Below are 27676 nucleotides of genomic sequence, written 5' to 3' on the forward strand. Positions count from 1 at the left end.
GGACATGTCCGGGGAAAAGAGGACGTATGGTCACCCTAATTTATAATCTATTGCTAATCGATGTATTCTTATGGAAAAAAAAAAAAAAAAAAAAAAAGAGACATTGGGAAAAGGAGGGGAATGAGAGAAAGGAGAGGAGGAAAGAACAGATGCACAGCTATCAGTTACACCAATAATGTACAGTTGCTTTGATAAACAGAGGCTTTGAGAATCCCATCATTATAAACTGTTTCTGAATAAGTCCCTTAAGTTTGCTATTGCTTTAGTTTTTATTTTAACATGACTTCGGCTAACACATGCTTGACCAAATTCCCTACTTTCCCATATATGCTGTAAAATATAGGATTACTAACACCCTCTAACCTCATTGTTAACAAAGCAATAAACCTTCTTTCATTTTAAGTTATTTAAAAACAAATACATCTTGGGAAAAAGGGTTTTCCTGGTACCATTGACACCTGATTCCTCTCTGGCTTGGCTATGGCCCAACCGCACAGCAGTGTGCACTGTATCTAGGCAACAAAGGTCCAATCAGCGGAGGCTGAGGAGTGAGGGTGAGATACGATCACAATTGAGCGTGCTGATTGGCCGGCTGACTGGAACTGCACTTTTTGTTTCAATAGCTGTTTTTGGCTCTTGTGGTGGGAATTGTGATTCAAATGGTCTTTGAAAAAGTCTTTAAAGTTTTTGTTGAATGTTCAGGAAGCAACAGAAGTCTGTGGCAAAAAACTCCTGGTGTCCAGACTGGCTGGGGAGATGGCATCCACACTTTGAACCAATAAGAAACACATGACGTTTGACAAGCCAAAATTCCGGTAATAATCGGTCACAGCATTTTATCATCTGCATCAAGTCCTGTGATGTGTAGGAAAAGAGGGTTTTCCTTTCTTAATGTTTTGCAAAGGGTCTCAACTCTGGTGCCATCCACAAGTTCATCTGGGAATTTGGTTGAAATTCTCTGAAATATCCCATAAAGTCCATTTGTAGTAAAAGTGTCAAGAGAAGTCCTTTATACATATACATATATATAAAAAAAAAAGTATGGCTGTTGACAAACTGATGAGACAAAACGAAAGGAAAAATAGTTTGTAGTAAATGAGCCCATAATCCTCACTTCATTATCTTAGATTGTTCAACTCAATGAGATCAGTCTACAGGCATGTGAGAAACAGCAGATGTCTGTGTAATGAGTCTCTGCAGATATCAGTTCATTCGTGTACTGAAGTGTGGGTAAAAATAGCAGGCAGCATCAAGACAGCTGTGTTCCCATCATGCTGACAGGAGAAGTCCATCTGATGCTTGCGTTTGGCCAGTGTAAACGCTTTGAAAAATGTCTCTGTTGTTAAGCATCATTCTTTCTTTGGCATAATACATCTGGCGCCTCCCCCGTCTCACCAGCTATTTCGGCTTCTCTTAAGCATTCCCATCAGGAGGACACATCAGTTTTGTATGACGAGGCAGTGGCCAATACTCCGGCAGGTTCCGTCAGGCTAAGTATGCAGTGGCAACTCTGGGGGCCTAGTTCAGGTACAGCCGAGACGCTTGGGCATAGCGGGGCAGGTGATGGAGGTGGTAGAGGAGAAGAGGTGGTGGCAGTATGCAGGTACCAGTATGAGCAATGGAAGAGGGGAGGGCACCTTCACAACAAAGCAATCAATGGGATTTTAAACCACAAAACAGTCATACTACCAGATCCAGAGATAAAAAGAGAAAGGCAACAAGAGTGAGAGAGACAGGGGCAGAGAGAGAGAGAGAGAGAAAAATAGCTGGAAAAAGAGAGGACAGAGAGAGACTAGAGCCTACATCTCAAACTACATGTTGCCAGGGTCTTATCATTCTGCTCACTACAACTCAAATACACACTGCACTGTTTAACTAAACACTTATGGCACAATATATGATAAGGATTTGTTTTATAAAGGGGTGATTTTAGATGTAACTTCTCAAAGAATGGTTATTAGTCTTGGAACTTCCGAAAAGCAGTTGCCTCTCTAAACTTTTATAAAGTACCAGTTAAAAATATTTGTTAAAATCATTTAACAAATAAAAAAATAATTGATCTCATTGATGGATGACTAGTTGGCCATTTTAACTTGTCTCAAAATCTTTTAAGCTACAACAGGATTTACGTTCAATACAAAAAGGTATAAAATCTGAATGTGTTAAACGGCACTTTTAAAATTAGCACTGATTCATCCTCGTTCACACACAATGACCTCAACAGTGTCTAATTTCGAACATTATTAGGTATCCACATCCCCCAGACACTGCTGCTATGGAGTGAAAGGAAAAACAGAAGAGGATAATGGCAACAATAGTCTTATATCCAATCCTGAATTAAATCTAAAGACAGACAACAAATTTGAAATCACCTCGACTCCAAACGGTTCAGCTAGAACTGCCTTACAAACTTCAGTTACCCCAGCCAATATTTAAGAGTTATAGTTTCCACTGGTTCTTTGTACTGTGGGCCTTCTTACCTCCTCTGGGCGGGTGTTGCTGGAATCTGCCCCCTGGTGGTCAGACTGTTGCATAGCACTCTCTGAATGAGAGCGGCTCTCCAGTTCCATAGCAACTTGGCCTGCAGGCTCAGAGAGAGCTTCCTGCTTTACCTCCCTAGAGAAAGAACAAGAGAAAGAGACAGAAAGAGAGTGAGGGGTAAGGTGGCTGAGGCTGGTTGATCGGTGTCACGCTATAAATAACAGCCTGGCTAAATGACTCTCACTGCCAGCATCACACATACATACATAAGCTGGTATATGCCATGGTAATAAAACTTGAAAACATTGAGGGAAAATCAAATACATGTGTATCTTTTTAAATGTGTAACCAAGGTCCGTATACACCAGGGCAAGTCAACTCCTGTCCTGGAGGGCCAGTGATCTGCATAGTTTACTTCCAACCCTTATCCATAGTAGGGATATGCCGGTATCAAATTTTCATGTTGCGATTAATTGCTAATGCTTTTAATCACGGTATACGGTATTCTCACGATATTGAAATTTAGTTTAAAAAAAAAACGTGCTGTCATAATACAGTATAACAGGTTTAATAACTTTTGAAATTGCACTTTAATCCAGAGCGTCTCTCACATGTTCAGCCATGTGCTTCTCGTCGGCGCTTATTTACATCAGAGTGCGCACGAGTCTTTCACGCAGCATACAGAGGTGTTGTGCATTTTGACCAGTTGATGGGAAAAGTATTCTTAAAATGCATTCAAAATTCTGAATAATTCGTTTATGGGAAAAGTATCCTTAAAATGCATTCAAAATTCGGAATAATTTGTAATATATAATTATTAACGGTATTTAGAAGTGCCCACGATAACAATATCGTGCATATGCATTACCGTGATATATCGCATTACCAAATACCGGCACAAGTCTAATCCATAGTCAGAGATATCGCCTATGGCTGATGCCTTTGACGATAAAACGCAATTTTTTTTTTTTATTATTATCAGGCTACTAATACCATCTAATTAATATCAGAGCTTATTTGCTCCACATTTCTTTTTCTGCATTTTTACAGTGTTGCTTGTTATAACCAATCACACATGATTCCGTTGAGTTTATGAATGCAATGGCCAATCAGAGGTATTCAGATGAGTCATCGCTGAAAAACCAGAGTTTTGTTGTTCAGTGTGCGTTCGCTGACTGAATTCTGCTCTTTCCCATAGATGTACAGAAGTGCAGATGTATGTGCGATGTAAGTATAAGAGATTTATTCATCATACAGTGTTGATAGCTTCAGTGATTATAACGGGAATGTTTTTTTAAAGTAAATAAACTCGCACTAGACTTAAGTCAGTGATGTTCTTTCTGATAATGCTAATGTTCTTTGCTCGTTTTCTGTAGCTGCTGTTTGAATAACTGAGGAAATGTAAGATTATTAGTAGTAACTTACAATGTTTCTATTAAATTGTTTTGTAAAATACCAATTCAGTCATATTAAAAATATTTTATGACATGACATCCTAACATTAGGCTGCTATTAGCCTTACCCTGGAGTTGCTTCACTTTCCGGCTATGGAGCTAAGTAAATAATTAAATAAATTAGCATAATATTGTGTATCAGCGTATGGAGCATTTCGCCCAACACTAGTAACATAACTGCAAAAAGATTAAAGACAGGAATATAAATGCAGTGCATTTATGAATCACAATACCACCAATATGTAGTACAATATATATATAGTAAAATCTCAGCATGTTAATAATGTATCACTGTATGCCAAGCATGCTGTTTCAATGCATCAAGGTCTTTAATAATACAAAAGATACAATAAAAATCAAGCAAATGGCCCCCTTGAGGTTCTGCTTGTGGCCCTTGAGCTTTCCACCAAATAAACTTTCACTACTGAGGGGCATCACAGTCCAAATACACTACAGTTCAAAAGTTTGGGGAGAGTTTTTAAAGAAATTAAGACTTTTATTCAGCAAAGATACATTAAATTGATCAAAAGTGACAGTAAAGGAGACATTTACAATGCTACAGAAGATATCCGTTTCAAATAAATGCAGTTCTTTCAAACTTTGTTCAAAAATCCTGAAAAAACTAGCACCATTTTCAACATTGATAATAAGAAAAGTTTATTGAGCACTAAATGAGCAGAATAATTTCTTTAGGATCATGTGACACTGAAGACTGGAGAAATGACTGCTGAAAATTCAGCTGTTCCATCATAGGAATAAATGACATTAAAACATTAATATAGTTACCCAAGTTATTTACACTTCTTAAAAATAAATAACCTCACCGATGCCAAACGTATGAAAAAGTAGTGTACATCCGAAGACCTTCACAACCAATCATCAGCTATCACAATAATAAAACTGTTTAAACACATAATAGACTTGCCGGAATTATATGCAACACTTTTGATGTTAACAATGTTAAACCACGGCAAACAAAGTGCTGACAGGGGAAAAGATTCACTAGCTCCTGACATTCCCGTACCTACAGGTGATTCATCACATTCATTGTTCTATAGATAACCAATCCATCTCTCTCACACATAAACACACACCTGTGCAGCACACCTTGGCACCGTGGTCTCTAGAGACACAACAGCCCTGATGCCATTTGCTCGAAGGAGGAAAAACTGCCTCTGGGTTCTCAGAGCACAAGGCTTTCTCTTTGTATTAAAGCAGTCAACACATGCTGAGGGGAAGGGGGGCGGGTAGCCAGATCCCTCGTGGACAAAAAAGCCAAGTGCTTAGAATACTTAACATTTACACATGAATGCAAAGCTGGCAAGCACCAAGAGGAAAACCTGAAAGACTGAACTACAGTAGCCTCAAGAGTTCATTTTCCATGCATTAAGACGCTTTGTAACAGTTAATGTAGAATACTGTATTCGGACTGATTTTGTCAGACTGGCATTTTTCAAAGTGTGATCTCTTTAGCTTAAAACACATTTTTGTTATTTTCCGTCACTGATGTCATTGCTCACTAGGGAACATCCCCTTTCCCCTTGAGGACTTTCAATACCTAGCATATGAATACCATATGATTTGCTTTCCTTCAAAGAAAATAGTTGAAACCTAATACACAGCTCTATGCGGACCACACAACTCATTTGGATCACGAAACTTACCTTACCACACTATTAATTTTAGCATTAATAACAGGTTTACTACGCCTAACTGCTTACATAAATGGTTACACTGTTAAATGGGCTTAAGTGAAACGTAAGCGGAGTTAACATTGTTTTATTCATAAGATGATATGTTGCAACCTTTTTCAAACAGGCCATGGTGGACACGGTATCTCAATTACTAATTTAAGACAACATGCATCTCTCATGACTAATAATGCCCGAGAATTGCCCACATCTTTAATGAACCCAAGTGCCTGAACAATATCCCCTGCCCCAACATCATGACGAAAACGCCTGCGTTTCAAAATCTACTGATACCCATATCAAAAGCATTTTTTGGGCATCATATGCGCCGTCTGATTCAATCCGATCATTATGACGCCAAAAATGCTGCCTAGGTAGGCAGCTCACTGGGTCTTAATACACAGCTAAAAGCGCTGTCGAGACAGCATCGAAAATGAAATAAAACTATATTTCGTTTCACATTTAACTAAAGAAAATACAGGGACCACCGTACAAACACAATCGCTTAAGCTCATATTATAAATGTCTATCACCTAAACGATATGCCGACCCAGCCCTGGAGGGTATTTCTAGAAACCACCTCTCCCTCTCTCAAACCTTACCCGTTTTTGTTGCCGTCCGACAGCATAATGTCAGGCTGTAACCGGGACCGCGACGACCGTTTATACCGGTTCTGCCGGTCAAAGATGCGTAGGAAGAAATGTGAGAAGCGGACGCGCAGCAAGGCTGTTTTTTTTTTCTCTCTCTCTCTCTCTCTCTTGTGCAATGCGTCGGTATAGTCACGGCGGCGCTCACAGAGCAGCCATATTGAGTAGCGCTAGGGGAAGTATGAGAAGTACAAGCAGGAGCGGACGCGCAGCAAGGCTGTTTTTTTTCTCTCTCTCTCTCGTGCAATGCGTCGGTATAGTCACGGCGGCGCTCACAGAGCAGCCATATTGAGTAGCGCTAGGGGAAGTATGAGAAGTACAAGCAGGACCCCTCCTCCAAGGCCACGCCGGTGTATAGGCTGTCGTTTAGAACGCCTGATTAAAAATACAACCGCCTTCATATTCCATTTTCCAAACAGTCAAATTAACTATTACGTGGACGGGTTTTAAGTGGTGTTTAGATAAGATATACTAATAATTGTCGAACTGTTGGTTTCTTACGTTTAAAATAAACATCCAATTTGGTTTAGTTTTTACCCAAAAACGAAAATTCCGTCATTATTTTTATATACACCATCATTTATAATTTTCTCACCTTCGTGTGGTTCCAAACCTATATACATTTCTTGTGCAGGAGAAACGTTCTTTCTTCTGCAAAAAAATGTTTGTAACCAAACCGTTTTGTCTATTGTATGGACAAAAAAAAAATGCACCGAGACATTTCTTAAAATATTTTCTTTTATGATCCACTGAAGAAAGAAAACCATACAGGTTTGGAATGACATGTGAGTAAATGAGACAATATTAATTTTGTGGGTGAATTATCCCTTTAAGAATTGTCTTATTTCTGCATACATTTACATTAATTGTGATCAGCTTTTGTGTGATTTTTATTTGCATTTTCAAATTTCCTCCAAACTGATGATGACTGATCCACACTTACTGGAAACATTTGGTTGCTGTTCTGCTGCTAAAAGGGGTTACACCAGTTACTGAAAAGCGAAGGTTCAAATACTTTTTCACTGTCAGATCATTTTACTTAATACATTATATATTTCCACTTATTTGTTTTATCTGGTTCTCTTTATTTGGTCACATGACTTTAAGAACTGATCACAATGTAGGTCAAATTTACACAGAAATACAGACTTTATTTAGATTCTTAGTTAGTTCTAACTTTCTAGTGTCACTTCAGAAATCTTGTTCAATAAACCCTGGGATCTAAAAACATTACTAGTATATAAAATAAGGAGAAATGTATTAGGATGTTGTTGGTTTCATTTCTAATTATTCATCAGAATTGGTGGCCTATGCCCTAGTCAGGGCCACGGGTATAAAGAAAAAGAAAAAGAAAAAGAAAAAAGACGTAGCAATTCTGTCACCAATCTGTGCACAACAATGATTGGTCAGTAAGTGTATCATAAAATCTAATGGCTCTTCACACTGCATTTTTAACATTACTGAAGACATTACCCAATACAGCATTTATTTCCCCTACATGTCATTAATAAGAATAAAGAGAAAAAGACCAAGGAGGACTTCCATCTGCTGGATGTCCTGGTGAGAAGCCCTGAATGAGGCCAAATGGGCAATCTCACTAAACTATGCATGACAACAGACAGCAGCGTTTTAGCTCATGCACTTCTGAGCTCACACATGCTGGGGTGGTCCTGCATTTAGACAAATTTCTGTGATTCCAAAGATGGCAAATGGGAGACAATGGTTATGAAAATCAGTGAAGTGTGAAAGACAATTAGAAATGTGTGTTACTTGAATGGCAAGCATCCCACACATTTTGACCAATGAACTTCTGTGACTGTTCCAGTTATTTGAGCTCAATGGAAATTCATTTAAAAAAAACATTACACAGATTAAATATGTAGAGAGCATACACAGAAAAAACATTTATCATAAAACATATTTTCCTGGTTTTTGCATTATCATTGAAAGCAAGGAGTTTTTTTTTGCATTACATTACATAAATACTTCAAAATACACGTATAGTAGGAACAGATAGACATTACATTATTTTTCTTAAATGACAGATGACCAGAACAAAGTCAAAAAGGGAAAATATATTCTGTCTGAGAATTAATTTTAATTGCATTTTATTTTATTTACAGCTTATTAATAAATAAGCTGAATGTTTGCATTGAAACACACTGAAAGCATTGTGTTTTTGTACCTGTACAATGCAATGTAACTAGAGGTCGACCGATTTTACCGATAGCTAGGTTGGACCACACTGGCCGATACGGATTAATCAACTGTTTAAAAAAAAAAAAATTTGTTCTTTACTATTAAGCCCAAAAAAAAGAACCATACTTTATAAACAAATACAAATATTAATATTAAATATTATTAATTATATACTGATCATTAAAGTTAGTTCATAGTTCATTAACTAATGTTAACAGAAGCAACTTCAAAATTTAAAAATGTATTAGCAGTTGTTGAAATTAACACTTTTAACTAGATGGCCATCTTTAAATCTATACACAAAGGCCATAGCATTGAAATTACATCCATTTGGATATTGTATGTATACTCTCACACTTTAATTGCTTCTATTCTAGAACGTGATGATTATCTAATCAAAATAACCCGAGGCAAAAAGCGCAGTGCCGCGCAGACAACTCGCAGGTATCAGGGATCTCACACACACACCTGACGAGTCATGTTCAGTTCAAGCGGCGGTCTAAAACAGTTTATTTAATCACCAAACGGGTAAAAGTTCACTTGAAGAATGATCAAAAAAGTGGCATAGATGAGTTTGAAGTTCAGTGTTAAACGGAAAGAGAAAGCGCGATCTATATTATAGCTCTCTATATTATAGCTCTCTATATGAATCATACAGACTTTATTAGAGCCACAGAAAGACAAACGTTTCGCTGAAAAAATGCAACATTTTACTGCCTAGGGTGAAGTCATTATGTACATTAACAACAATTTGGGACAAATATAATGTCATTTAATGGAAAACCGTGTGAATGGTGCTCTGTTGCGCGGCAGGATTTCTGTTGGCTGAATGAACACATCAATTTGCTTTCTCATTTCACAGCTTTAAATCTGCAACTTCACTGGATAACATGCATTAATGTGACAGCTGGATATAAACTAATGCAGATGGATGGGAACAATCGTGACATTAAATCTTTCCCCGCCAGCATTTTTGAAAAAAGTTGGCAGCCACCGCCAGAGATTTTGATGATTTTCACTCAAATTTGATTCCTCCAGTATATTTTGCTGTATGAATATTTGAATATGCAATACACCAAAATAAAGATCAGAGCCTCTACTTTTAAACAAAAAAATCTGTTTTATTCTAGCTTAAAGCATTCTTTTTTTTTTATCAACACTTGAATATAGGTAGGTTTCATAAAAATGCATAATTTTGAGCAAAAAGGTGAGAAAATCATTTTTATCAAAAACTACATCTGGATAAATATTCAGTACGATTATCAAAGCATAAATCCAGTAGATCGCTTCCATCAACACCTCCAAAGATTGCACAGACATATACCACTTCCTGGATCAACATTTTACTCTGTAACATTATGCAGTTTTCATTTATATGCTGTCTATCGCTGATGATCGCATTATTTTTCATATGCATCTGTTTACATAAGAGATCGCTAGTTTCTCCATCCTGTTCACGTGTGTTTTTGTTCGGGAGGTTTTGTACTCAGCAAACATACTGCTGTCCTTTCTCCACTAATGCAGCATCTAGTCAACAAATTAATTACTTAGTAATGATGTGAAAACATGTACTATATTATACTGTATACACACTGTTTCGTTGTGTTTTAAATCTTGTGTCTGAAGTGTCCAGCGCAGTGTCACGTGTCAAAACAAACAGCATGTCGGTTCAGTGACTCCGCCTCTAAAGGCCACTCTCGCTCTCGTACTGTATGACAGCAGCTCAGCCACACCAGCAGCGGACGGAACCCGGAAAAACCATCGGCATGGATTTTTGCCGATAGTTCCAGCAATCAACTATCGGTGCCGATTAATCGGCAAAACTGATACATTGGTCGACCTCTAAATGCAACTGTGTATGAAATACTTTACTGACCTTGAAGATTGAGCCTTTTTTTCTTTTTGAACATCCTTTCTTCTGTTCTCTTCCTCGTCCTGGTTTGGAGTAAAGACATTTTCATCAAAATTCATATTAACAATGACTTCATTCCATTATGTACTTTTTATTGTTTCTATGAACTCTCTCTCTGTTTGTCCTCAGATCACACTACCAGTGTGAGAAGTTGTGCTGAACTCATGTACACCCAGTCAGACTGGTGCATCAGTATTAGCATGGCAGGCTCATCATCAGAACATAGCAAAGGTAGAAGTAACCAACAGAATTAAAATACATAGGTTTGATAAGCCAGTTACACACCTTCTTTTGGCTGGGTGGGCTGGATTTGTCCTGTGAAGGAGAGCTTGAAGAGTGAGAGGATGATGATTCTGAATCGGTGTCAGATGATGGTGTCTGACTTGGCATTGATGAGCGTCGTCCATGACCTTTTCCTCTCCGTGAACGGTCTCTTGTTTCATCCATTTCTCCTTCTTCAGATGTAGAGTGTGGCGATTTTAGGGCCTTTTCACTTTCTTCTGCTGGTTTAGGTGGCTTTTTCTCTAGAACTTTCACTTCTTTGTCTTCCTCGTGTTTTGATTCAGAAATCGTTGTAGAGGCCTCTGTCTCCATAGCAATATCCTCAGAGCACTTCAGTGATGTGAGGACTGACACCTGCTCAGGATTGGAGGATGACGTAAGTGAATCAGGTGGTGGAACCTCTGAGAAAATGTGTGGACTTCTAGGTGGGAAAGTGGTGGGTGACGTCAAATGGAATGGTGCAGAAGTCTCATCCACTTTCTCATTTTCTTTTTCCTCACTTTTTTGCTCATCTCTCTCCAACTCAGAGTCTTGAGCATCTTGTTGAGCAGGGGGCATTGTGGGTACTGACACAGACACCTCTGACCCGAGAAGCTGCTGAGCCGAGTCTTGCACTTCTGCTTTACCATCTTCCTGCTTTTCAACTTCCATCTCTCCTCCCTCAACCTCTACCTTCTGTGCACCATCAAACATACCCTCAGATTCCATTTTGCGGACCAGCAGGCTAAGTGGTCCAGGTCTGCGTGTGGATGGGGGTTCTGGGCTGCTGGATCTAGAACTGGAGCTGGACTCCTGTCTTTTGAGGGATGGAGGAGAGACCATGCCTGCCCCTGGAGCAGCACCTTCTGCTAGGTCTGCTGGCTCATCTTGGTCACGTGGGCTCTGTTTGGGAGTGTCAGGCAGCGGGAAAGACAGCTCTGGAGGTGGAGATGGGGGAGGAGTAGGTTGACGGAGCTGCAGAGGCGGCTGGTGGACTGGTTGAGGCTGGGGAGGGATGTGCTGTGGTGGCTGAAGCTTTCGGCGGGATCGTTGGGGGGCTGCAGCTGGTGGAGTGTGAACAGGAGGAGTCCGGATGCTCTTTTTCCCATGTGAGGTAGGACCCCACTCATCATCATCATCACTGTCATCCTCATCATCCTCATCATTATCATCACTATCAACTTGAGCACAAGCTGCAGCCCTCGCGGAACGGCTGAGCTGCAACACTGAATGGGCAGGACCTGCTTCGACCGGGGCAGTTCCCTCTCTCTCTTGTGAACGGGGCATCATGAGAGGCAGGCCTTGACGCTCAGGTTGTCCAACCACGCGCACAGACAAGGAGGCAACTGCACGTGGAGGAGAGGGTGTTGCGACCTCCTCGTGGCCAGGAGGGAAAGAAGGATGCCATATCCTTCCAGCTTTAGTGTCAGGTGACTCGTGTGACACTGGAACAGGGCCTGTATCCAACCTATGTGATCCCATTAACCCAGGGTCCTGTGGCAACCCTCCTCCACCCGCCTGGGTTGCGGACAGATGAGAGTGTACGATGTGATGCTGAAAAAAACAAATGTAAATGAAAGATCAAACACATACATAAAAGCTGAGCAGATGTTCCCAGACCTTCAATTTCGAATTATTTATTCAGTAGTGATAACGTCATGTAATCTAATAAGCAATCAGAGTATGACTGCTTAACAGTCCATGAAAACTGCCTAGTATATCCTCAGAGCACACTGCAAGTGTGAGAAGTTTAGTTGAACTCACTTACACCCAGAGTAACAGAGTCAAACTCTGGTGCATCAGTATTAGCATGGCAAGCTCATCATTGGAAATACAACATGAGAATAGCAGACTCTCCACCGTTTCTACATGACTGCATACATGTGGTGTGAATTCTGACTGCTTGCATAGAAAACCAATGCTGTCATTGAAGGTAATGTTTGTTCTGGACAGCTGATCTATACTTCTCTAGTACATTACATTCCACAAATCAAATCAGCCTGTGTATTTACTGATCAAATAAATCTGATAGAGGGCACAACTGTACTACTCTAACTATAACTTTTCTTTGTGCAAATATTTAAGTCAGTTTTATACAAATGTGTGTGCTTACTTTCTCTGGCAGAAAAGAAGTGCTATCTTTGGTTGACATGTGTTCATCCTTCCCAGGGCCAGCAGGACTCTGTGTCTCTGAAAGCAGCATATTGAAATGGTCATGCACAGAGTTTTTTGAAGGTGAAAAAAATGTAATCAGCGGTAAATCTCCCATCACCTGCGTGCTTTCACATTGAGCAGCATTAACTACACAGAGCCGTTGTTCACTGACGAGCAGCGCAAAAAATCACGCGAATATGAACTTGGTTTTGCGCAACTCGTCAGTGAACAACGGCTCTGTGTAGTTAATGCTGCTCAATGTGAAAGCCCGCAGGTGATGGAGATTTACCGCTGATTACAGAACCGGCTTTACTGATAAGATGCGCGTTAAATATCGCATGCAATTTATCGTGCAGCTCTACTGTATGTTAAGAATCTCCACACAGATGGTGTAGTCAAGTCAGTGTTATAACCCGTGTGTATATGCACATGTGAGTCTGCTTACCATCTGCCTCAGTGGCCTCTCGGGCTTCTCTCTCCAGTCTCTGTCGGAGGAGCTCCTGCTGTTTGGCCAGGTACTGCTTTATAAAGCTGTTCTGACTCATCTCCTCTCCAATCTGACACATACACAGAAAGAAACTCCAATCAAGGTCATCTCATTCACAATTCCTGGAGCCAATAAGCATGACAAACATGCAGTAAGCATGTAATAGATATTCAGAGGCTATGTGTGACATATTCGTGTGATTAAAATGAACAATTTATTTGATGCCAGTCTCACTAATTTAATAATGCAATTTTGTATTTTAACATTTAAAAAATGTTATGGATAATCAAGTAAACCCAAGTTGCTTCACTACGGTTAAATTTATGGGCATTTTTAAAACATACTAAAAGGCCCTTTACTTACTAAAAAGTATCAGCTATCAGTAATAGATTATAGGCTACAGGTTGTGTGCAACAAGTTTTGACCATGTTGATAATTTAGAAGACTTAGAAATTAATGTAAGCTTTATAGATTTTTTTAGGAAGGCTGAAGTTACAATGTAGTCCAGTTCTACATTTGTTGAAACATCTAAACCACCTAAGACAGTGACTTAAACTATAATTCTACAAATCTATAAATGACACAAACGAGAAGAAAGGGTTAAAACGTTTCTTACCTGAGAGTTGGGCTGAAGACCAATGTGATGGGTAGATGTTCGTTGGAGATTCTCCAACATAAGAGCCTTCACAAACACAGCAGATGATGCACATCAAAAATACAGCTATAGAAAATAGGCCTAACACATCAAACTTAGTAAACAAACAGTAATTTTCGTAAACACTCTGTTTAGGTTCCTAAATCTGATGGAGCGTGTTGCTTGCGATACAAACCTATTCAATACACTGTTCGTATAAAGAAAAGGTCCGAAAGCTTTGAAAAATATCTCACGACTTACCCGAGCAGCACAACATGACTGCTTGCGATTCGATACAAGAGTCAGTGTGAAGAAGCGTCGTTGAATGAAGTGATTATATTAACGTTAGTTGTGGGAGTGGCATTAGCCTTTCACATTATTCACTACGTTAGCACATACTTAGCAGATGACTCCGTTAATCTGACAGTTTACCGGTCGGTCGTTATGCTAATTGTCGATGGAAAATAGGACCTGAAAGACAGTCTCTCACGTGAATGTGATTTTGAACGAGTGAAAGAAGTGTGAAATACTCCGACCCTCTAAAACGCAGCATTTAAAACCAAATTAGTTGAGTGATTTACATAAAATAGCCTATAGGAATTGCCCAAACTTGATTATCGAGCGTGAGTATCATCTGTAACTTCATTTTTACATTGTAGAAACTAATGGTTATTTCTACCATGTTTATAAATGTTGTGCAAGTGTCCGACGCGAGACTGGCAAGCGCGCGCCCCCACTGCAAACATGCGACGTCATGACCCTCCGACTGTTTAGAAAACATCAGTATTGCTGTATTATTTAAATTACGTGTTGTAACTGCATAAGTAATGGAACGCAATTGCTGTGCGACGCGGTAAACGATTCAAACTAGCCGCACGGACTCGACAAACATTCCCGCTCTCGAAGCAGCGATACTTGGCCTGCCTTTCGGGTCTCGTCTCTTACTCAACTTGTCAGCAAGCGCACGGTTTTAAGCCCGCCCTTTGACCAAACTCACCCCTTTCAGCCGTTTGATAAGTGCATTTTTCTGTCCACTTTTGGCGAGCCCTCTTTGCTCCAGGGCGGCTTTTAAATCCGCCACACGAAGCGAATGAAGCGGTTTGCCGTCTAACGTTACATCCTCGACTTCCGCCATTTTGCTTCACCCGAGCGCTCGAACTTCTGGGGTTGTGGCTAGAAGGGATACAGCAAAAACCGGAAGCTAACGATACATTTAATTTTCTACCTATTAGATTGTTTTATAAACGTCTACACCTACCCCAACCCCAAACCTACCCCTTACAATAATGCAAAAATAGTAATTATTGTTGTACAGTGTGAGAAAAATTACGCTATTGATGTGCGCATGCCCAGTAGTTTTTGCTGTATCTCCGGATAAAAACAGATACAAGTGGCCGCACTTTCAACGGTCATGAACGAAGCCTTCTGCTAGGTTTCTTGTAAATTGCAATCTGCATCCAGGTTATTTACAGCAACGGGTTAAAATTGCACGCTATCGTCATTTAATGTTGTGACCCCTGTGTTCTTTCATAAGTTACTACAAGAAGCATGCCTATTTCCGTTTCTAACACCATCCTAAAATGGTTTGCTGGTCTACCAGGATGTTATATTTGCTGGTTTAGAGGGGTTTTCAGGACTTTTCACCTGGTTAGGCTGGAAAACCAGTCGGCATCCCAACCAAACCAGCTGAACTTCAACTGGCACTGAAACATACTAAAGCAGGGGTGCCCACACTCGGTCCTGGAGGGCCGGTGTCCTGCAGAGTTTAGCTCCAACCCTAATCAAACACACCTGAAGCAGCTAATCAAGCATAAACATTTTAAACAAGAATAATATGACACAGGACAAAACAACTGAAATAACCACAACTCTATTCTGTAACAAAAATGTATTTTGAAGAATCTCACCATCTGACAAGCACCAAAGACTCCCTTATATGCAAAGTACCTGTGGAGTGTGTCTTACAAACAAAATGTCAAAATGAACATCAACAGAGTGTAAAGAAGCACAAAATATGCATGTCAAAAATACATTCTGGTACCAAATGAAAAGAAAAATCACATTCTTAAAGCAAACTTTTAATTATTAATGCAAAGTTGCATGAAACATCCCTGGTTATGTGTGCATAATTTTTCTTTAATAAGCAACTTAAAGCCATGCAGACGTTTGATTAACAAAATCAAATAAATATAATTATATAGGGCCATCAAATCTAAGCATTACTATAAGCACTTAATTTAAGAACTTGAGACAAACAAGATAAGTGAGACTTTTGATAGGAATGCTTGCTTGAGGACTATTGTATATTTGTAATGTTTATATATAGTTATTTTGTACAGACGGACAGGAGAGCTCATTCAAAAGCAGAAATTAAGAAGCTTAGTCTATCCACCAGAAAATTTTTAGAAGTGTACTCTGAAGTACCTGTTGAGGTGATGTATTCTTTTCTTTACTTATCCAAGTGGTTTGTGTAGTAATACTGATGAAGTCCACCAGATGGCGCTTTGAGTTAACTAACACACCAACACCAGAGTAAACCATCTAAATCAGCCTCAGGATTCACTTCACTTAATTGGACTTTTCAGCACCTTTTAACACTAAGTCCACTGCATCCATTGAGATAGGACTGACAAAAAAAATGAAAAACTAAAAAGGTCACTTTTTCAAAAAGGCAGTAATAAAGGTAAGGCTACTTGAGATTTAAACTATGACATTTTTTATGGCTGAATTATTAAATTGCAAGAGTCAGTAAATGTAAAGATGCAATGAACCAGTCAAACCGAACCAAAGTCGAACAGCAAGAATAACACTGACAGCACTGCACTGGTGGCCAGCATGTCAATCCTGAATATAAAGAGATGTGGGTATTTACAGACAAAGACGGGGGAAGGAGCCAGAAAAAGAGAGCAGATGGAGGAATGGGCTCTGAGACACAGACTATGAGGGCTATAAGAGTCTTGTAAACATGACAGTACATTTATGACACCGACTTGATTTTTCAAGAGAGGAGGGAAACAGGTGCATGTTTCAACCTGTGTAAGCACAGTTCAATGGGTAAGTTACACAAAGCTCATATCTTGTTTGAGTACAAGATTTTGTAAGCACCAGCATTTCAATGCCCACTATGGAAGCTACTAGATATATATTGCTGTTTTCAGAAATGCTGCATAGCCTATTTAAACAAAACAAAAAACCCTGTATGAAATTTATTGTGCAAGATTTGTTGCCCAAACTGCTTCACCATTAAGCTGCCTTTGTGAGTATGTGAAGAAACCGAATGTGGGAGTGTGAGAATTATGGGAAGAAAAAAATAAGTGAGTGAAACAAAGAGTGTGAAGAAAGAGGCTGAGTGGACCTGACAGACAGGTTTATCTCTGAATCAGCATTGTGGGGGAAAAAACTGATATCTCTCCAAAAAATTCAATAAATTGTTGAATCTCTCATTCAGAAAGTACCGTTTTTCTTCATGTCTGTTTAAATAATCTTGTTAAACGTTTGAAACTAGGTTAGCTTTATCTGTTTTGGTTACATGTGCAGCACAACTGAAACCTCCTGGGCTGTCAAATGAGTCACTTCAATCTCTATAACACCAAGGCCACTTCACATTTACAAACAAACTGAATAATTAGACCAGTTTACAAGAGCACCCTTAATTAAATACAGAAGACCACTTTTTCCTCATTGTTGTCAATATGGTTAAGGGGACAAAATAAAGCTATTAAAATGTGCCTGAGGTTGCAAACATCTTCAACAAAACATCCATCAATAAGTTATTAAAACGTATAAGTGTGCTTCGCACCACAAAAAAAGGAAAAAAGAAAAAGACCAGTCTGAAGTGTCAAAACCAACACAGGCAAGCAGATACACTCCAACATATACTCACCAACTGTTTGATCATTTTATCACTGTTGAACTAACACAAGCAGTGACATGATTTTGATGCATCCTCAAAAAAAAATAAATAATAATAATAAGGCATTCCACTGTGAAAACAATAAAGGTTAACCCGCCCACAAATAACATCAAGATATCTCAGCTAATCGCTGCAAAAGCCCAGAGAAACCAGCTGCATGCTGGGATAGATCGGCTACTCTGTCCACCATTTCTTGCGTAGCAGGGACTGAAGGATAATTCTGGGCTGCACCCTTAGTTGCCACGACAACAGCCTTCAGAGCTTGGCAGAGGCGTCCACTGGAGGTGGTGACCTGAGGAGACAAACAGTGTTTGTGTGTGAATGTCTTTAAATAATGTCACCTGTTTTGCTGGAAACTGACCCGTCAACATGTTTACCAAAAGCTTATTCACTTCCCAGACTGTTCATGTTGACTATTGCCCTTGGGTTATCAACTATGACTCACAATTTGATTTGTTGTGGCGTGAATCATTACATACATTCACTTGTAATCGAGAATTTGTACAAAAACACTTGAACAGAAACTCTCAATAACATTTCTAACCAGAGTATCTATGGTCTAACCTTTGCTCTGAGGTCTGAAGAGCTGAGAAGCCTTGCAAGTGTATCCCCAATAAAGACAAGTTTGTGCGCAGTCACAATGAGGCTTTTCCCCCTGGAAACGAAGACTCGAGGTGGTTGGTTCCCTTGGACACTTGTGAACAGGGAATCGATGGCATCGGCCAGGCAAGAAAGATGAGAGAGACTTTGGGAGGAGTAGAAGGAGAGCAGCTCTGAATCTTCCAGAGACAGAGAGACTGGTGGGGAAAGACTCAGCTGGAGAGAAACAGAGAACAGAGAAGATTATTCATATAAACTTACAAATCACTGTATATAAAGATATAGACCCTTACCTCCTTGAAAATACCTAAAAATGCATAATTAGAGGCCTACAGCATAGTTGCAAAGGTGACATTTCAGTATGTTATTTCGAAATTACTCTCTATAAAGTTTCATTAGGCTAAGTTGAAAGTATTTTGGAGAGGTTCAACTATGATTTAATGAATGAGCTCTGTTGTAAGTATAATTCTTCCAAAATTTAGAAAACAATTTTTTTCAACATGTTCAGTGATACAAAAAAATGCCAATATTAAAAAAAAAAAAAAAAACCCTGTGTAAATACAAGACATTATTTACACAGGTCTATAGGTTTTTATTTTATTTTTAATATTGGCATTTTATTTTATCACTGAACATGTTGAAAAAAATTGTGAGCACAGTACAGATCAAATATAAATACATTTACGTCCAAAAGTTTAGGACCAAGATTTTTTTAAATGTTTTTGAAAGTTTCTTATGCTCAGGAAGTCTGGATTTATTCAATTAAAATACAGTCATTAAATTAATTAAATTAACATTAAATTAATACAATTTAAAATAACTGATTTCTATTTTAATATATTTTAAAATGTAATTTATTCCTGTGATGGCAAAGCTGAATTTCCAGCAGCCGTTACTCCAGTCTTCAGTGTCACATGATCCTTCAGAATTCATTCTAATATGCTGAACTGGTGCTCTAGTAACATTTTTTATTATTATCAATGTTAAAAACAGCTGTGCTGCTTCATATTTTTTGTGGAAACTGAGATACATTTTTTAAGAATCCTTTGATGAATAGAAAGTTCAAAAGAACAGCATTTACTTGAAATAGAATTTATTTGTAACAATGTAAATATTTACTGCCACTTTTTATTAATATAGTGTATCCTTGCTGAATAAAAGAATCGTCTTTTAAATCTTATTGAAACCAAACTTATAAATGGTAGTGTATTTAGGAGATTGCAAAATCTGATCCAAATCAGTCAGCAATGGTGTCTGAGGTAAGGTATTATTTAAGTGTTACAATCTTTCTACAATGGCTTTTTGAGTGTTTAAAATGGAGTGGTAAGAAACAAAAAAAAACAGTGAAATGCAATGCAACAGACAAAGATGTCACTGTCACTGAAAGGTGTACAGTATATCAACCAACAATTAAAAATAGTGCAGACAAAATGCAAAAACACCTCCCGAGTGAACGGTCCTTTAGTGTGTGTGAGTTTTGGGAGTATAACAGACAATCAAAGACTTACTTTATTATCAGTTGTGGTGATAAACTGTGAAGAACTGTGCTCTGTATGGGTGTCTGGTGGTGGCTCTGGCTTCCCCTAAATCAGAACAACAACAAAAATGTAAATGTCCACAAAAAGAGAACTGCAGACCACAGAAATGTTTCAACAAAGGCGAATACAGGCACCAAAACATGAACAGATAGTCAAAAGAGAAGTAAAACTCTGACTGAATAAATAAGACAGAATGATAAATCATGAGAAAATGTAAATATTAAATTAACATTAAAGTTGCTGTTGTTAACTGATGTTTTTGTATCTGACAAGTAGTGCTTCGGCCTTTTGCCTGATGAACACTCGTGTTCATACTTGAATAAAAACTGATGTAAAAACATCAGAGTGTGAATATTTAATCTTTTTTTGGCATTATATCCATGCGTAAAACAGGTGTCTAACCTGCAGTTTGACGTATCCCACACTATCACCTACAGGATATGAAGGCGGTGGTGTAGGAGTTAGGCCGATTCCTGCATACTCATTCCCTTGTTCCTCATCCTCCATTCTTCCCACAGTAGGGGCTAAAGAAACTGGTGTTGGGGGCAAAGGGAAGGCAGCGGGTGGCGGAGGCGGCAGCGGTCGTTCCTGGATCCAGCTGCCCTTCCGTGATCCCATGTCCCCTGTGATCGGTTTGACCTCTGCCACCGGCAAAGCAGGTAGAGGTCTCCGGGACAGAGACTCCTGGGAAAGTAAACGAGGTCGCGCTTGACTCTGTAAAAGGGAGACAGAGTCTTCAAGGGCACAGCGGACCATCGTGAGCAGACCGTCGGCTGGAGGGGCAGTGCCACAAACAGAAAGGGCAGGAAGGAGGTCGGAGAGACGGGACCATGCCTGCTGGAGAACTGGAGGAATATCACCAACATGCCCAGCCTTCCAGACAGAAAGGATCTCAGCCAATGCAGAGGCGAGGTCTCGGGATGGGGTGGTGGTGACAGAGGCAGAGGTCAGGGCTGATTGGACAAGAGCAGAGAGAGACGCTTTCCACTGGATGTCCCCAGAGCCGGTGCTTGACACAGATAAAGGGCGTGTCGGGATTTCTAGAGTGAGGGCAGGCATGTCATAGATGCCTCCATCAGGTTCTGACACATCTTCAGAGGTTAAGTCTTGCTTTCTAGTACTGGAAATCGAATAGGTTCGTCTGTTTCCAGCAGTTTCTGCAGTTAATCCCGGCATCTCGCTTGACTCCAAGGGTAAACCAGGAAGACTGGGAACACTGTACACATCCTCATCCTCTGCATCTCCAGCCACAGCAGCTGATCCTGGAATATTGTAGGTTTGCTGCTGATGGTCAGAGGAGGAATTCAGGGCCAGAGTGGGAACATCATAAATCTGAAAGATATGAAAGAGTTACTCACTGTTTACTAATTTTTAAAGAGTTACAACAGATTTTGGATCCCAAACTCCATTCATTTACAAACTACAGTAATTATAACTGCAAGCTGTGCCATAAAGCATGAATCATGCTGTTTCTTTAACTGTTATGTGGGAGTCTCAGCTAATGTTCAGTTTAAGGCTGGAATACACTACACAACTTCTGAAAAGATTTTAAAACACTAGGCATTATACAGTTGCTGAATTTTTAAATGATTACATAGAAAAATCGGGCATCATACACTGAACGACTGAAGATCACACACTACAAGACTTTCACGTAATTCCGAACACAAGAGATTCACTCATAAACGTGTCTTGTTGCTAGGAGATGCATGACAAATAAAAATGTGTTTTATAATCAGCTCAAAATATCAGACAAGCTTGATATCCTCCAACTGGATGGAATCATGGTCTGAAGCGAAAAAATCTGAGTCTGTACACTACACGATTTTCTGTGAAACCTGTCAACTCTGACTGCCCAAAATCTGGCAGCCTGTGACTTTAGGCAAGTAGTGTTGACTTCTCCAGACTGCAAATCAGGACAAAAAAGCAGGCAAAAGTTGTGTAGTGTATTCTAGCCTTTAGTATGTGTTCTCTAATAGCTCACAGTTTAATGCCCTTGGAGTGTCTCTTGTGTGTGTTCATCACTATGTCACGAATTCCACTTTGACTGACTAATAATAATAATATATATGGATTAAGAGCAAAAATCCATTATATAGCCACTACATTTATTTACAGTCTCTGCACAAGCACAAAAATCCATTGCTAAGGATTCAGTGAGGATTAGTAAGACAGATGAGAGAGGGAAAGGGGAGAGAAAGATTGTGGGTGGAGGGCTGAATAGAGCCACATGGGTCTCTGGCTGATCTGCGCAACCCGACAGGCGGCTGTGACTTGTGTGAACAAGAGAAAAGTGTTACATGGGATTAGCTCATAGCAGAAAAAAGGTGTGGTTTAAAAGCAAAGGAATAGGAGAGGAGTGAGAGAATGAGAAACAGAGAACAAGAAAAACAGCAAGAGGAAAAACAAAGGAGAGATTATGTGAAAATGTGGAGATTGTACGTAAATGTGCAAAACCTCTGATATTTAAAAGTAGATGATTTTTTAGCAAATTAATTTTTAAATACACATTCTTTTGAACTTTCAATTCATCAAAGAATTCTAAACAGTGAAAATAAGTGAAAATTTCGGATATGATTAGCATTAAAAAAAAGCATATTAAAATGATTTCTGAAGGATCATGTGACACTGAAGACTGAAGACAAAATTCAGCCTAGCATCTCAGAAATAAATTATATCTTAAAATATATTGAAATAGAAAACAATTAATTTAAATTGTAATAATATTTCATAATATTAATATTTTGATTGTATATTTTTATCAAATAAATGCAGCCATGCTTAACATAAGAGACTCCAAACTTTTAAACACCATCAGCTAATGACCATTGCTACTTGGGTGGCTCATGGTCAACCTCAATGTACTACTTTAAATGTGTGGCAGTCCAAAAGAGAAATGAGAGCTTGGAAACAAATCTATCGTATGACTTCAAAAGACATTGTATGGATACTTCTATGGTGTTTTTTGCCTGATTTTTGCAGCTAGACAACCTCTGTCCTCATTCACTTTTATTGTATGGACAAGAGCAAGATCAACATTCTTCCTAGCATTTCCCTTTAGTGTTTGATTTCTTACCTTTGAGGCCTGGTCAGTGTGTAGGGGTACAGCACGAGGGGTGTTATAGATCCCATCATCCTCCTCAGAAGGCACTGTAGGAACTGGATGCTGCCACCTATTTGTGGGAGGTGTATCATATACCTGAAGAACACGAGAACAAGCATTTAAAATCTTATCTCGCTATCTATTTCATCATCTCTACTATCTCTTCAAAGAAAACTCATCCATCTTCTGCAGAACTACAACCTCTTTCCTTTTTTCCAATCAAGTTCTCATTTATCTCACCTCCTCACTGAGTTTCTCATCCTGTGAACTTGTACTCTCCCTCTTGGTCACCATTTCCATGTTCTTCTTCATCTCATCCACTTGCATGTGTCCATTTTTACTTCCCCGTCTCTCTTCCTCCAGCACGTTTGTCTGTGGGGGTGCAGGGTTGGCCTGGAGAACAGGTTTGGTGGTTGGAACCGAGTTAGACTGAGGTAAATCCTTCCTGGTCACACTTCTAACAGGAGGTGCTGGCGGAGGGGGTTTGCGGCCAGAGTTTGGGGACCCTGGTACTCCGGACTTTCCCGCCCTGGTGAGTAGAGGGGATTCCCTTAGGCCACCCTGCGCCAGTTTTCCTCGACCAACAGGAGGAGTTGAAGTAGTACCCTTTTGGGATCCTCGGGCAGAGGGAGGTGTCTGCTTAAGATTCTGGCCTGGTGTTGAGGCTCCAGACACTCCTACAGTTCCAGAGGGGTGTTTGCGGTCAGATTGAGGGGTCCTTGATATGGCAACCCCAGGTGGGGTTGGGGTTTGGTAAATCCCCGGGGCATCCTGGCCAGTCTTACTCTGAGAAGGACTAATAGAAGAAGATGGGCTGCTTTTGGGTGCAATCCCATCCGTAAGTCTTGAAGTCATTCCTGGCACACACTGTCCTGCCACTGGGGCACCACTTGTAGGAGTCTGATATAAATTCTCACTGGTCAACGCAGCGACAGCTGCTCTGGGCACCAAGTAGCATCCATCAGAATTACCGGCCCCTGCATCTAGTGGACTTAAATACCTAGCCTCCCCTGCTGTTTCGGCTGCAGACCTGGGAACAGCACTTGGAGTCAGGTACACTGAATCGGATGCCAGTGCACCTTGTGATCTGTGTTGTGCTACCAGTGGCGCAGGCGAGGTGGGTGTCTGATAAAGGGTCCCTGCCTCGCCACCCCGTCCTCTAAGTGAGGGTGAACGGGGTCGTCCCGCCACACCCACATCGCCCCAGTCTGGACAAGGCCTGGTTCCAGAACTAGAATGCGATCGTGGCCTTCCTCCATCAGAGTGACGTAGCTCTCCAGACCTGGCAGGGGTAGGAGCAGCCCCAGGGCTCTGGTACACCCCTTCAGCTAAGCTGGGTGGTGAGAGATACACCCCATCTGAATCTTCAGTGCTCAGACCATTTACCCTGCCCTGGTGGCTAGTCGATAGATGGACTGAGTCCACACTAGGAGCTCGCCGGGTATCTATACCAGTGTTTGAAGCTGGAGTCTGAGCAGTTTGGAGGAGGCGTAATCGATTGGCAGGGGCAATGCCTTGACGGCCATGTAGGGAGCAAAGCCACCACCCTGGTCCACCATCCTGCTCCTGGTCCAGAATCATCAGGATATCACCTTTGCGGAACGCTAACTCCTCTGGGCTTTCAGCGGCATTGTCAAAAAGTGCCTTTGCAAGCACTGTCTATAAGACAATAAAAAAAAAACATAAGGAGGAGGAGAAGAAACCAAACAAAGCTTTAAATAAATCCTACCAAGACATGACTCACCTCTGGACTAGCTTCTTAGTCTAGGTTTCTAATAAACCTAGCATTGAAATGCATGAATGTAAATGTAAATAAAACAAAGGCAGCAAAACATAATAAAATCCTGCATAAATAAAAAAGGGAGACAGACAGAAGAAAGGCTTTAACCAAGTCCTTCAATGGGAACGGGGAAGGACAGCAATAGTGAAGGAGAAACCCTAATTTCACTAGACTGCTAGCAACAATATAATTCAATTGTTTAAATTCAATGTACTCAGTTAAAATGAATTTATTTGAGCCTTCAGCTGACTCTACTTCCACAGCGTTTGAGCTGTGTTGTGTTAGTAAGGGAAGTCAAAAACAGGAAACAACGTAGAGCAGTAGACCCACTGTCCTGCAGAGTTTAGCTACAACCCTAATCAAACAACCAGGAGCAGCTAATCAAGCTCCTCAAGATTGCATGAAAATACTACTCAGGCAGGTGTGCTGAAGCAGGTTGGAAATAAACTTTGCAGGACAGTGAGTGCCCAGAAGGAGGGTTGAAGACCTCTGATGTAGAGGATCTAACTGGCCACTTCAACCAGGTTCATCAACCTGTGTAACCAAATCAATTTGTCTTCTCTTTTACTTAACAAACAGAACTAGCACATCATCATGACAACATAAGGGAAGATTAAGGCCATGGTCAACACTAAAAAAACCTGACGAGTCTCATAGTTGACTTAAACATTTAAAGAACACACAAATATGGCTTAGATTAAGTAGCTTAAAAAAAAAGACGGTCAGTACATAGCAATTTAATTGCTGACCTAAATTCTTAGCATACATAAAGCCTACAGAAGAAGAACTGCTCATTTAAATGCGTCTGAAAAGGGCAGCGCATACGAACTGTAAAGTTAGATTGAAATTACGAAAGTAATGGGTTGCCTCAAGGTCTTTTGTATTCAGAACACCACACTACTGCCTTCATGGGTAAATCAATATTGATAGAGAGAATGCATAAGTAAGGGCAGAGGTCTGTGATTATGGGAGAGAGAGAATTAGTGATTAAGGGAAAGAGGCGCTGAGTTGATGATAATGAGGAAGACTCGTGGGGGAGGGGCTCAACATCTGTCCCCCAGTTTTAGGTCCTTTTGTCATCCCCTTTTATACCTCTAAATTTCCCGCTCGTTCTTTCATTCCCCCCAGGGGATGTGGTGCTCTGAGGCAAGCTGAGCCCCAGTTCCCCCTTCTCCATACTAGCAGTGGATATGAATATTAAGGACTGGACAGCAGAGAGTGTTTTACAGTGGTGACTTAAACACACTTACCGATAGAGACATGACTGAAGCTGGTTCTCCACAGTTTTGGATGCGTTAACTCCACATGTGCTCTCCACAGAAGCTGTATCCCATTCACATGTGCACTGTGTGACTCATCTGCATGTTTTGTAGATCTGGTTTTCCATTAACCTGAACCATGCAGTGGTGGTAAATACGATGGTCTTTATATCCAGAAAGATCAATTTCTCAAAACCATGATTGTTGTCCTTTGCAGTTTGTGACTTTCATCACATCTGACAATTGCCGCACATATTGAACCTGGAGGATCAAAATAAATGCATTTTAGATCAATCTCAATAGTACAGTAGTGTGTGTTAGTAATACAGAGTTCACTTTATGAAACAGTCAGCTGCAGCAGCCAAACTAGTCAGACCAGCTGGGGCTCCACCAGTGGAGTTCAGACAAAAAAAGATCTTATTTCATGGGAATTTGGCTGTTAACTTTTAAGTACAGCTGTAATGTGGTATTTCAATTTGCCCACCCTGATTGGACAGAGGATTAAGGGGCTATATGATATCATAACTTAGTAATTATGAGTTAATATAGGTGGAGACATTGTTTCCTATTTGGTCATTAATGTTTGTTTGTATTTTTATTTAATTTTTGGTTCATAACGTTTGTTTGTTTTTTCAGTTTAAAGGAATGAAACCTAAATAAAATCACTTCAGCAGCTGTGGCACAACCGCCTACTAAAGGCTAAGACACTGGCGTTTTGAGACAGGAATCCATAGGATAAATATATATTTTTTTAATTAAAAAGATGACAAATTATAGTCCTGTGTACCTAGCGTGTTTCAAGTAATTTTAATAGATTAAATTGCACTAGGCTACAACAGAAAAAAAATAAATAAATCACAGTCCTAAGCCACGTTTCGTTTTCAATCCAAGACGTCTCAAGGTTTCTTTTATGCAGGAGAACCCCAATGAGACAAACAGAGGACTAAATAAACGGAGAAATAAAATAAAGAAAACAAGAAAAGCCCCCATTCTCCGGCTAAACCAGTGCCAAAGGCATTAGGCATATAAATAACGTTCTTTCAAAAAACGGGATGCATTTTAATTCAGACACAAAGACGCAAACAAGCGGCGATCAGCCAGTGTAAAATGTTAACTAAATAAGCAATGCTCGTCTTACCGTTCACATGTCTAGAAATATCATCTGGAAATACAGAAGTAGAGTCAAACCTCGCAAATCATATCTTCTCAAAAGACTGTAATGCACGGCTGTTGTTTTTCTTTCTTTGGGGATTCACGTCTCGCTCCGCCAGGCTTCGCCCTACCCTGGCCTTCTTGGTTTTGAATTACAGTTGAGCGCATATGGTCGCTCCCCCTACATTGAGCCCGACACAGCACGATTCCTACAGTGCTTCCCGCCCTCTAGTGGAGGACTATCTATCTATCTATCTATCTATCTATCTATCTATCTCTCTATCTATCTATCTATCTATCTGGTCTTGTTATTTTTGTCCACTTATGGCAGTTGTCATAATGTAAATTTAATTTGTTTTTACCAACGTTGCCAAGTGCTGCTTCTGAAGGTTACAGCTGCCTCTAATGTAA

General features: G+C 40.0%; 2 protein-coding genes across 2 annotated transcripts in view; both read right to left on the minus strand.

The window, feature by feature from the left end:
• Nucleotides 1-15082, minus strand: part of LOC107668844 (apoptotic chromatin condensation inducer in the nucleus-like) — a 20208-nt gene extending 5126 nt beyond the window's left edge. The window contains exons 1-7 of the mRNA XM_016460861.1: nucleotides 14918-15082; nucleotides 13903-13968; nucleotides 13245-13356; nucleotides 12759-12835; nucleotides 10670-12199; nucleotides 10349-10407; nucleotides 2481-2616 (exon numbers count right to left, since the gene is read on the minus strand). Of these exons, the coding sequence (XP_016316347.1) occupies nucleotides 2481-2616; nucleotides 10349-10407; nucleotides 10670-12199; nucleotides 12759-12835; nucleotides 13245-13356; nucleotides 13903-13968; nucleotides 14918-15055 (2118 nt within the window). The 5' untranslated portion in view covers nucleotides 15056-15082. The remainder of the gene's footprint in view (nucleotides 1-2480; nucleotides 2617-10348; nucleotides 10408-10669; nucleotides 12200-12758; nucleotides 12836-13244; nucleotides 13357-13902; nucleotides 13969-14917) is intronic.
• A 711-nt stretch (nucleotides 15083-15793) lies between these two features.
• On the minus strand, nucleotides 15794-27405 carry LOC107668851 (breast cancer anti-estrogen resistance protein 1-like). Its single transcript, XM_016460874.1, has 8 exons — nucleotides 27252-27405; nucleotides 26105-26374; nucleotides 23315-24733; nucleotides 23048-23170; nucleotides 20374-21303; nucleotides 19942-20016; nucleotides 18398-18649; nucleotides 15794-18125 (listed from the first exon to the last, which is right to left on the minus strand). Exons 2-8 carry the CDS (start codon nucleotides 26114-26116, stop codon nucleotides 17943-17945), a joined length of 2994 nt encoding a protein of 997 aa, XP_016316360.1. The 5' UTR covers nucleotides 26117-26374; nucleotides 27252-27405; the 3' UTR covers nucleotides 15794-17942.
• Nucleotides 27406-27676: the final 271 nt, after the last annotated feature.

The sequence above is a fragment of the Sinocyclocheilus anshuiensis genome, unplaced genomic scaffold (genome assembly GCF_001515605.1).
Source record: "Sinocyclocheilus anshuiensis isolate Anshui unplaced genomic scaffold, SAMN03320099.WGS_v1.1 scaffold337, whole genome shotgun sequence".
NCBI lineage: Eukaryota > Metazoa > Chordata > Actinopteri > Cypriniformes > Cyprinidae > Sinocyclocheilus > Sinocyclocheilus anshuiensis.